General features: G+C 39.1%; 1 protein-coding gene across 4 annotated transcripts in view; it reads left to right on the forward strand.

Annotated features, from left to right (window-relative positions):
• The window catches only part of SCAPER (S-phase cyclin A associated protein in the ER), a 392,992-nt gene that overhangs the window by 5,326 nt on the left and 375,318 nt on the right, over positions 1-12,348 (forward strand). For all 4 annotated transcript variants that reach the window (XM_033920795.1, XM_033920797.1, XM_033920796.1 and 1 more), the window contains exons 2-4: positions 1,273-1,390; positions 6,739-6,806; positions 11,115-11,312. In XM_033920795.1, the coding sequence (XP_033776686.1) occupies positions 1,273-1,390; positions 6,739-6,806; positions 11,115-11,312 (384 nt within the window). The remainder of the gene's footprint in view (positions 1-1,272; positions 1,391-6,738; positions 6,807-11,114; positions 11,313-12,348) is intronic.

Genomic DNA, 12,348 nt, shown 5'->3' on the forward strand with positions numbered 1-12,348 from the left:
TCCCAAGTTGGTCCTGGAGTACCCAAGTTTTCAGGATATCCACAATGAATATGCATGAGATTGATTTAAAGGAAATGGGACTCCTCTCCGTGGTTGCAATTAAAGCGGTTTATATATTATATTTAGGTACTTATTTTGTACATGGGGCAATGGAGGGTTAAGTGACTTGCCCAGTCACAAGTTGCTGTAGTGGGCATCAAACCCAGTTTCCCAGGTTCTCAGTCCACTGCACTAACCAGTAGGCTACTCATCCACTCTGCTTTCATTGTATGCACCCAACTTTAGGTGCCATTTATAGAATTTGGGAGTTTTTGTTTTTTTCTCTGTCCAGTAGGCTTTAAAAGGAATGACACCTTGGAAGTTTTTCCTTTTAAGTGAGAGTTGTACTAAAACTCATTTAAAAATGGGGAAAGGGAGAACAGGGTATTTTAAGAAGGGAGAAGGGTGCAGTATTTTGGACCTCGGGCTGGCTGCAGGAACTAGCGAATTAAGAATTAAGAAAATGAAATGCTAAAAGGCACCTCATTAGCAGGAAGGCATTCTTTTTGATTCCTGTGAATGTGTTGTGCTTGTCTGTGTTGGCTTTGTGTTTATGACTTTGTAGAGTTCAAAGCAGGGAGAGGCATTTTCACTGTCAAAAGTTTCTATGCTGCAAAATATTGGAACTGCTTCTCTCGTAGAAATGCATTGGCACACATTTTTGGTGTGAGCTAACTTCCCTGGAATCTCCAATCTGATCTTGCCCACTTTTGAACTCTGTACCTTTTTGTTGCTTTTCCTCCATGCTCTGTTAAAATTTAGGAGAAGTTATTTAGTTCCCAGACAGATATTCTCAACTCCTTATGCATAATTCTTTATTTTTCATTGGATTGGAAAGAATAAAATGGTTTGTACAAGTTCATGGAGAAAATAGTCCATAAAGTGGTATTAACAAGATAGACTTGGGGCTTAATCAGAATGGAAACTATGAACTTTTAGGGGTCCTACTTGTGACCTGGATTCACAACTGCTAGAATTGGGATAGTGGGATTTTGATGCAACTTTAGGTTTATCTACTTAAGAAGATTTACCTTGCATTTTCTATTTCCATTTATCTTTGCTCAGCAAAGGAAAGTTAAGACAATTCTTTCATACATCCATGCATTATAGTTCTTATATCTTGTATCTCTGTCAATGACACCTCTACTAGTGTATCAGAAATGTATGCCCAGAAGTAACAACTCGTGAAGGTGCTTTGTTCTCATTACTTCTCCGTATGCTTTCTATTTTCAGGCTTCATTTCAACGTTCGAATAGTCATGACAAAGTGAGAAAAATAGTGGCAGAAGAAGGACGCACTGCAAGGAACCTGATAGCATGGAGTGTCCCACTGGAAAACAAGGAAGACGATGGTAGGTTTTAGGCAAAAGAACAACTTGAAACATAAGGCCTAATGAGGAAATATGAGTTTTCATATTTTAGGTTCAAAATTTTTATGTAGACTTTTAACTTCTTTAATTTCAGGCATTTTCCTTTATACAGGAACAGTATTGCCAAAGCATTTGCTAGCATATGATATAACTACTACTAACGGAATTCTGCGTGACAGCACAACACAGAATATCTGCAGAATTGTACAATCTTACAGAATTCCCCTTTTCCCACGCAGAATCTTGGATGGTCTCAGCTTCACTGGGTCACAGTGTTGACAGTGATTCCTACATGCTGCCTACTGCTAACCCAGAAGTCTTCCCATGGCAGAGAGGAGGCTTCTGGGTTAGCAGCAGGTGGCATGTGGGAATTACTGCCGATACTGAAGCCTGATGAAGCAAGCCTTACTAGGGAGAAGAAAGTGCAGGGGACGAAGGAGATTTGCTGACACAGGGGGAGGGGAGGGAGACAGGCATGATGAGGGGAGAGTGTGAAATGTTTCACTTGATAATGGAGGGAAGGAAGGGAGAGATGGTGCATGGAGGGGGTTAGAGATGTTTGATCCAGGGCACAAGGCAGGGGAGAGAGAGAGTGAACAGTGGGAAAGAAATAGAAATTTTGGATAGGGCAGAGGAAGGGAGAGAATGCTGTAAGGGGGGAGAGAGACATAAGGGAGGGGGAGAGAGAGAGAGGTGTTGGACATGGGTTGGATGAGAGAGAGGGAGAGATACACAGGAGGGGGGAGGGGGAGAAGGAGGGAGAAAGAAATGTAGAAATATGATGGCAGATAAAGGCCAAATGGTCCATCCAGTCTGCCCATCTACAGCATCCACTATTTTCTCCTTTCTCTTAATAGATCCCACATGCCTGTCTCACACTTTCTTGAATTCAGACTTAGTCTTTGTCTCTACCACCTCTACCAGCAGGTTATTTCATGCATGTATCACCCTTTCTATAAAAAAAAGTATTTCCTTAGATTACTCCTGAGCCTATCACCTCTTAACTTCATCCTATACCCTCTCATTCTGGAACTTCCTCTTAAACGCCATGTAAGCATTTAAACATTTCTATCATATCTCCCCTCTCCCACATTTCTTCCAGAGTATACATATTGAGATTTTAAGTCTTTCCCCGTACACCTTATGACGAAGACCACCAACCTTTTTATTAGACTTCCTCTGGACCGACTATGCTGTTTATATCTTTTTGAAGATGTGGTCTCTAGAATTGTACAAAATATTATAAATGCGGTTTCACCAGAGACTTAAACAGGGGCATCCTACTAGCCATTCCTCTCTCCCTATGCACCCTAGCATCCTTCTAGCTTTTGCCATCGCCTTTTCAACCTGTTTGGCCACCTTAAGATCTTCGGATACTATCGCACCCAAGTTCCACTCCTCTTTCTTTCACAGAAGTTCACCATTTAAACTGTACCGTTCCCTTATTTTTTTACATCCCAAATGCATGACCTTACCTTTCTTAGCATTAAATTTTAGCTGTCAAATATCGGACCATTCTTCAAGCTTTGCCAGGTCTTTCTTCATGTTATTCACACCATCGTGGGTGTCTACTCTATTGCAGATTTTGGTATCATCTGCAACGAGGCAAATCTTACCCAACAGCCTTTCAGCAATCTAAAGAGACACTTATTTACAGAAAGGGTATTAGATGCATGGAATAGTCTCCCGGAAGAGGTGGTGGAGACAGAGACTGTGTCTGAGTGCAAGAAAGCATAGGATAGGCATGTAGGATCTCATAGAGAGAGGAAGAGATAATGGTTACTCCAGATGGGCAGATTGGATGGGCCATTTGGCCTTTATCTTGCCATCTTGTTTCTATAACCATAAAGCCCTATGACCTCCCAATGCAAGTGTTAAGAGTCTTAGCCTATAACAATAATGCTCTATGATATCACAATGCATATGCAAAGAGCCTCAGCCTATAGGGTTGGGAGGAGATAGTGGATGCTGCGGATGGGGAGACTAGATGGGCAATTTGGCCTTTATATGCCATCATGTTTCTATGTTCTATGTTTCTATGATGTGGGATGCATATTTGACATGCTTGCTCTAGAAGCACTGAAGACTTGAATAAAACTTCTCCAGCAAATTCTGCGCATACAGTTATAAGGAGTAATATTTTATAAAGCTTTTTCAAAAATGCTTTATAGATTTGCGTGACCACATACATGTGTAAAAAATAATCACATGTAAAGAGTGCACCTGTGATCTGTGAGTAGGCCTTCTGAAAATCCACCTTTTTGATATAGCCTTCAATGTGCTTTACCCAATGTTCTACCAGCCTGAACTTAATCGCTTGGGCAGTTACATGAACTGGAGAACCCTAGGCTTGGCACCTGCCTTGCTTATCATCTGGTCACAATATAGAGTAACAAGAAAACCAGTAATATAGATAGATATTGATGAAATTCTAATCCTGAATATAAACAGCCTCATTTATAAAAAAATCAACAACAACAACAACAACATATGTCTTTACTTTTCTGTAAACTTTACCTATATATCAATGTATTCATGCACTGGCGTATGCTGTATCTGTATTTCCTGTTCTGTTTAAAAAATTTTCTATAAAAATATTTGAAATCAATAATTTTCTGAACTTCAAATGACGTTGAGCTGTTCTAATTATATTGGAAGATTATTCCAAAATTTTAGCTCCTAGATATGGGAAAGAATATTCTAACATAGTATTAGATATCAGATTTTTAACAGATGGAAATCCAACATTTAACTTTTCAAAAAATCTAGAATTTGAACGGTGTGATGTTATTACTAAAACATTTGAAAGGCCTTCTGAGTTTTTAGGCCATACAAAGATTTATGAACCAAGCATGCCACCTTAAACTCAACAAGTGATGCAAATAATAGGAAGCCTGGACCTGTTGCTCACCAACGGAGACAGTGTCACAGAGGTATCGGTGGGAGACACCTTTGCCTCCAGCGACCACAACATGGTATGGTTCCACCTCAAGAAAGGAACCACTAGGTCAAATACGACTAAGGTCCTAAATTTTAAAGGAACTAACTTTCAGGGCATGGGGGACTTTGCTGCAAAACCAAAGCACGACGGACAGTGTAGAGGTACTATGGTAGCTCTGAAATCTACCCTGCAAGAAGCAACCAACATATACATAAAAACCGTGAGCAAACGACGCAGGAAAAATAGACCATAGTGGTTCTCCGCAGAGATCTCAGAACTAGTAAATCAAAAGAAAAAGACTTTCATCATCTACAAACAATCACAACGACCAGAGGCTAAAGAAACTTATCTGGCAAAATCTAGAAAAGTTAAAACGCAAGTCAGAAAGGCCAAACTCCGGATGGAAGAAAACATAGCTAGGCAGGTAAAGAAAGGGGAGAAATCCTTTTTCAAATACATTAGCGACAGGAAGACTGAGCAACATGATCCTGGCTGAAGGCTTAATGGAATGATACTGTATAAGGCGTCCATCACATAAGCCAAACTTGCTTCAGTACATGGTGATTCTTGAGAAATGTTCCAGAATATGATAGCAAGACTGGTTTTTGGATTATCTAAATATGAGCATGCTACATCTTTGCTGATAAATTTACATTGGCTTCCTGTCGCTAACGTATTTGAAAAAGGATTTCTTTACCTGCCTAGCTATGTTTTCTTCCATCCGGAGTTTGGCCTTTCTGACTTGCGTTTTAACTTTTCTAGATTTTGCCAGATAAGTTTCTTTAGCTTCGGGCAATTCGGCTGGCGCTACTCTCTCTCTAGACCAATGTTCCCTCTAAGGATTGATGAGGCGTGTGCAAAAAAAAATATGCATGAGCGACAAGTTACATATTCCACAAATTTATGAGCAGGCACGGAGGACGCATTTGTAAACAAATGTAGTTTATCCTTGTACTCCTTATGTATTTTTAATCATCTATGGATATGTTTGTATGTTTATTGTTCAAATGGTTTTATTTATTTCCCCAAATTTATTTTTGTTATATGCATTGAAAATATTTGATATTGCATTTAAATCAAAATCTCAATAAACTTGAAACTTGAAACGAGTGCCTATGAGATTGTGGGAGGGTTAAATACTCAAAACTTAGAAGAATAACAATTTACTTAAAGTTTTTGCTTCGCCAGCTTTCTGGTATCTTTACATACAGCGGCGTACCTATGTAACACCCCCCAAAAAAAGAAACCCTAGTTCTTCAATATTATTGTTGCAACTACAGACTATAACTTAAATCAAAGAAATGTATATATTACCCAATTTCTTCCTCTGGTAAAGTCACGTGCCCTGTAGAGGAAAGGAAAATACAGCAGCCCCCCAATTTGTCTTTTATCCATAAGATTTACACCATGTGACCATATGGATAGTCCCAAAAATTCATGCATACGTGGCATAGAGCACATCTTCTTTGAACAACTTCTCTAAGGAGGGAAAAATATACAACACCAGTCACTTTCCATTAGCTAGTTTGTGCTATACCCTCCTTAGCATACAATTGGTAGATGCCTGATCATGCCAATCTTCTTTATCTGTATATATACTTGATTATAAGTTGAGAAATGTTGGTTAAAAAATACATATAAAACCTGGGTTATCTTATCTATGAGGCCAAAAAAATTAAGCATCCCCCAGCCCTGTTGGCAGAATGATCTCTTCCCTGCCTGCTCATGGATTCAGTGTTTTGACTCCTACCTGCTTACTATGTACCTTCCAAAGTATCTTCTTTATAATTGTGGCAGTACAGCGATCCTCCAAGGCTGCCTGTTTCCAGCTCCAGAGCACTCTGATTTATCCTCTCAAACAGGAAGTCGAGTCAGAGGGGGGCAGGATGGATCAATGAGAATGCTCTAGGTCAGGAAGCAGGCGATTCAGGAGGATTGCTATACTGCTGCAGCTTGAAAGAAGATACTATGGGAGGTACACAGGGAGTGGGGGGTTGAAATGCTTATACTGATAGGGAGGGAGCAGTTTTGAACCCCAGAGGTGGGTGAGAGGGAGAGAAGTGTTAGCCCATGTGAGGGAGAGGAGGGGAGAGCTGGAGGGGAAGCTTCAACTTATACAAGGATCACATCATTTTTGTTTACTTTTAGTTGAAAAACTGCCCTTGACTTATGCACAACATCAACATACAGTATAGTTAAGTATATATTTATTCTATTCAATTTCCTATACAGTTCTCCCCAATATATACAATAATTATTTTTTGCATGCATGGTGGTAAAAACCCCCCAAAAAACTTGAGCTCTTGACTCTAGATTACTTGATTGGCTTTGAAATATCATATTTATAAGTTCAATAATTTTTTATAAAGACATTTTTTTCTCTGCACAGGAAAACCTAAGTGGCAGACTGGCAAATCAAAGAGAGGGATTCATGTAACGCACAAAGCTTCAAAACAGGTACTTTCTAATAATTATAATTCAGTTTTTGAACTATAAGATACCTAGCAGCTATTAGTTGGATAAGGTGTTTAGCTGTTCTGGTGTAGCAGGGACTGAAGAGACCATGAGAGACTGGAGTCGGATAGCTTGCTGACAGTGCTCTGCTTTAATCGCTAGCACTGCTGGCAGACTAGGAAAAGTTAGAGAGAGAGAAGGCGATCTGACAATGAGAGAGGGAGGGAGGAAGTAGAGAGACCCAACCACCCCATTGGGGGGGGGGAGGAGAGAGGGAGGCCCAACCACAGGGGGGGAATAGAGGGGTAGAGAGATATCTAACCACAGAGGGAAGGAGAGAAGGTAGAAGCACAGAAAGATTTGCTGGGAGAAAGAGGTACAGATTGGGGGGGTAGGGGGGCATTTTCTGGATATAGGAATTGAAAAAAACAAGGGAGATGGATGACAGGAGGAAGAAAGGAGAAAAATGGTGAGGAGAGGTAGGGAAGAGAGAGAGAGAGAAAAAGAAAGAGAGGGTACCCATGGAAGTGAAAGGAAGGGGAGGGAGATGATGGTACCCATGAATGGCAGGGAAGAGAAGAGACAGAAACTAGACAGATTTGGAAAGGTAGAAAATATAAGAAAAGTTGATTGTGAAAGATGGTTATGGGGCAGGAATTAAAGAGGAAAAAAAAGAAAGAGTGAATAGACAGAGCACAGGGAAGCATAACTAGAGATTTGGAAGATGATCTTAGAAAGTTAAAATCACCAGTCAATAAAGGTAAGATAAATTATTTTATTTTTTTATTTAATAAGGGGGGTAATGAGATTTGATATATTGCTTTTCTATGGAACAATTGAATTGAAATGTGTCAGTTTTGAGAATTTACATCTGCTGTGTATATATTGCATTATTCAAGAGGACATTTTAATTGATGTACAGATCTCTTTTTATCATTTCATATTATGTTAGGGGTCAGTTTTGGAAACTCTTGGAGCTAATGCTCAAAGATTTTTAACTTATGCTAATTCAATCTTTTTGGCATTTGAAATTGTTTGAGCAGCTGTCCTTCAATTTGTGAGAATTCTTGGATGTAGCCACCAAGTTTTTAACACCGTCACCTAGTAGAGGAGTCCTGACTGTAGGTAATATGCCCCTGCTTGTGAGTTGTTTTGCAGAAGGATGACATCTACATTCTTTAACTCTGCCTCCTTCACCAGTGGTTGTAGTGCCTTTAAGTTTTTTCTTCCGCAAGTGAGTTGAGAAGGTGGTGTTCTGATCTGCTTTGATCATTCTTTCTTATTTTTTGGGTTTTTATCCAAATCCTAAAGTTTTGCGGTGTTTTAGAGGTTCCCAGTAGTCCTGGGGCAGCTCTGCCTGGAAGAAGATGCAGGCTCTGGGGTTCCCCAATCAGGGCAACCCTTGGGGTATCTGTTTGGCTTGTCTGCACTAGGACTTTTGGAGCTTGGGGTCTGTTCCCCTGGAAGCTAGCTCATAACCTGATTTATCAGATGCTTGAGTACAAGTTGTTTGGCCCCTGTGGCACTCCGGTAGCACTCCGGTCAGGCTTTAGCAGGTGCTGGCTGTATTTTCCTCCCCCAGTTGTCATGTGGATTCATGCTGGTGAAGTCTCAGTCCAACTGGCAGCCCGAAGATCGCAGCACATGGACATGAATTGGCTGACCGAGGCAGTGTCTTTTCCTGATACCAGCTTTTGAGAGAGCTGAAGTAGACTAGCACCAGCACAGATTGTGAATACAGGTTATTGAAGCCTATGGGAAAATTGAGGGGTGTGTGTGTCTAAAAATGCAGTTTTGGAGCATTTCTGGGGCTGAATAATAGGGTCCCCCAACCTCAAAAAATCCTTCGCAGAATTTTGTGACCTTTGGTTTAGTTTTCTTGCGGGACTCGCGAGAATTGACGGCAGCCATTCAGGAAGCGGGGCGGGCCCAGGCAGTAACGCGGAAAGCTGGCTCCTGCCCATGCTGATACATGCTGGACCACCAGGCTATGAGTGTTTTTAAAAGGTACGACGGGGCGGACGGGGGCTGTTTTTAAAAGTACGATGGGGGTGGGTGGGTGTTTTTAAAAGGTAAGGTGGGGGGGGCACCGACATTTCCACCCAATTTTGGTGGAAAAAAAGTGTGTCTTATGGAGCGAAAAATACGGTATACCTGCTTTTACATTGTGTAAGTCACAACGTATAAGTTTCGTCCAGGAATTTTCGTGAAACATTCAATTATCCCTGCAGGATGACTAAGTCTAGGTTGGCCCACATCCTGCCCAAATACCACCCTACCCACTCATCCAGATACACCCTTTTTAGCTCTGGGCGCACAGCGGCAATCAGGGGCCTAAAAAGTCCCTGGATATGTCCAGAATGTCAGTTTGATTATTGGCACTTATTGTCTTTTAGCTCATCCAAGTGCCAACTTGGGTGAGTTTTTAGACATGTTTAAGTTTTGATTATGAGCCCCATTGTCTTCTTTTGTATGAGCAGATCATTCTCCTATTCTCTTCTGTAGGGCTGTTGCCAGCTTTGAAACTAACTGACTGAGACAAAAATACCTTCTGGTGGAATTCGTTGTGTCACATTTATAAAATGGAAAGAATAATTGCTACTCAAAAAGGGTATTATAATAAATTTTAAAAGATCTGGGGGCCATTGACAACTTATTGTAATGAATAGACACCATTTTCTAGTGCAAGTATATTTGCAAATGGGGGGAGGAGGGTGGTTTATAGTTTACTGTGGGTTTAATCAAAAGAAAAAGAATATTTATATTGTATATTTTTGATTAAATATTAAAGGAAAGGGGGTGGGAAGGAAATAAATTAAAGTGATGTATTTAATTTCAAATGTTTTATTATTTGTACACTTGATGTAAGATTGAAAATGAATAAAGAATTAAAAAAAAAAAAGAAACTGACTGAGGGCAGCAGGGAGAAGGAGGAGATGCTGAAAACAGTGATCAGTATCTGCTGCAAAGGACTCATGAGAGTGGATGGAAGACCCTTGGTTCAGCATACCATCCCTATCTACTGGAAAGGATATTATCAAGGTAAGAACCTAATCTCTTTTTCTTAAACATTTCTGAGAATGTTAATTAACTGTGGATGGTTATTGAATGGGGCTGGGATTTTTTCGTTATATATTCTTTGTTTATTTTGTAATTTTAATTGTGGTCTGTTTTGATCTCTTATATGTTGAATTAAATGTTGAAGAAAATTATTAAGGGATCTTTTTAAAAAAACTGTGGTAAATGCTAGCCCATGCTTACTGCTGGATGTGCTCAAAGTTCTAAACTGGCACACGCTAGGAAATAATTTTTTAGTTTTTAGATGAGGGGCATGTCTTGGGGCAGAGAGTATGATGAGTACCTGCTCTAATCAGTTAGCATGCAGTATTGTAGATATTCTAACTGATTAATGCAGGATTATCACATGAGCCCTTACCCACCTACAATATAGATGGTGATAAGTTCTCATGTAGTAATTGTTTTTAATGGCTTTGCACTAATACACGACGGCAGTTTATTTTTTCAGTAACCGCTCCACAGACTTGGAACGCTCTTCCAATCTATTTACGAAAGGAGCAGGATCTGGGAAAATTCAAAAGTAATCTAAAAATATTTCTATTTAAAGATGCCTTCGATGATTAATCTTTTAACCCTTAGGCCATCAATTTTAATGTATCAATATGCTTTTATTTGTTTCCTTCGTGTACCTTTCCTTTTTTGTTCTGCTTTTCTATATTGAATTGTATTTCACATCCCCTTCTTACCTTGTGTTATGAATATGATGAGCTAATTTTTAACCCTATGATATTGTTCACAGTTTGTATTGTATTGTATTGTATTGTTTCCCACTGAATGTATTTTAAATTGTTCATCGCTTAGAACTATGATTAAGCGATTAATCAAAAGAATCGTTAAACTTGAAACTTGAAGCACATGGCCATTAATTGAAAAAATAGAAAATCATCCATTTTACTGCTGCAGTAAAAATAGCCTTCTCGTAGATAGGAAAAACCTGTTTAAGGGCATGCCCAAGCCACTTTCTTACTTAATGGACCCATATTCCTTTGTTAAAACTTTAGCTATTTTAAAATTGTACAAAACCTGATTTAGAAGAATTTTAATGAATATGCGCCTGATATATTATTGCTTGTTGAATTATTGATTACAATGCATAGTACACAGAAAGCACCTGCTACAAAAAGGTGATCTACAAGTTCCAATCCCTTTCACAGCTTTATTTTAAATAAAATAACAGCAGCCCATATTTTGTGCCTTGTTTTCATTATATTGTTTTATGCTTTATTTCTGCAGAACATTACAGTAGACTGTAAAATTTCCTCTTCTGCTTCTGGAGACAAAAGCCATGATAAAAGCCCAACCAAAACAAGACAACCCAGGAAAGTGGACCTTCGAGCCCGATATTGGGCGTTTCTCTTTGACAACTTAAGACGCGCAGTAGATGAAATCTATGTCACTTGTGAATCAGATCAGAGTGTGGTGGAGTGCAAGGTGAGACCTAATTTCCAGTACTTTTAGTTAGTTTTGTAAACTTTTCTGCTGGAATTCGTCTCTATTCATTGCCCACCTTGAGATCAAAATAATCAATGTCTTAATTTTATTTTCAGCTATACTACTACTACTCATTTCTTTTTTTTTTTTTTTTAATCTTTATTGATTTTCAAACTTTGACAGTGCAATACAATTAATTGAACATAAAATACTGCATAAAATGCACTATTAATTACACAAGTAATACACAAAACAATCATTTTCTTCCATCCTCCTCCCAATTGTTAATACAATAGGACATATTATGTGACTATAATATTATAATTAAGAAATTTTAATCCTCAAAATACACTTCCCTCCCCCCACCCACCCTGGATGTATAAGGAAATCTAAGAAAAGAAGAAATATATGACCATTATTGTGATGTAACAAATGTGGTCAATTCATTTCTATAGTACTGCTAAATGTATACAGTGTTGTACACTAAACATAAATCAGCTTGATAGAGCTTACAATCTATTCAAGACAAATAAGGGATTAGGGAATTACTTATGGTGGAAATGATTAAAACAGACGTAGATAATGAACAATTGAATAGGAGTTAAAAGCAGCCTCAAAAAAGGTGGACTTATAGTCTGAATTTGAATAGTGACAGTCTGTTCCAAGCAAGATAAAAGCGATGAAATCTGGAGTTGGCAGTGGAGGAGAATGGTACAGATAAGAAAGATTTACCTGATGAATGGAGTTCCTGGGGAGGAGTGTAGGGATTTTATGGTTTGCCTTTAGGGTTCTGACCCCTGAACCATAGCCATGTGTGCTATATAGTAGCAGAAAGGGCTTAAAGCAACAATACCAGCAACAGCTGAACTGTAAAGCACCTCCTCTTTTATATTTTGATATATGTTTTATCCAGCAGTGATGTTAATATTACATTGTTGGAAGGTCTTCCTGATTAGCTACCTCTGCCATTATAAATCTACAGGTGTTGGTATATATCTGCACGATGATCTGAGAATCAGCACAGCAGAGCTCTTAA

Source organism: Geotrypetes seraphini, chromosome 14 (assembly GCF_902459505.1).
Source record: "Geotrypetes seraphini chromosome 14, aGeoSer1.1, whole genome shotgun sequence".
NCBI lineage: Eukaryota > Metazoa > Chordata > Amphibia > Gymnophiona > Dermophiidae > Geotrypetes > Geotrypetes seraphini.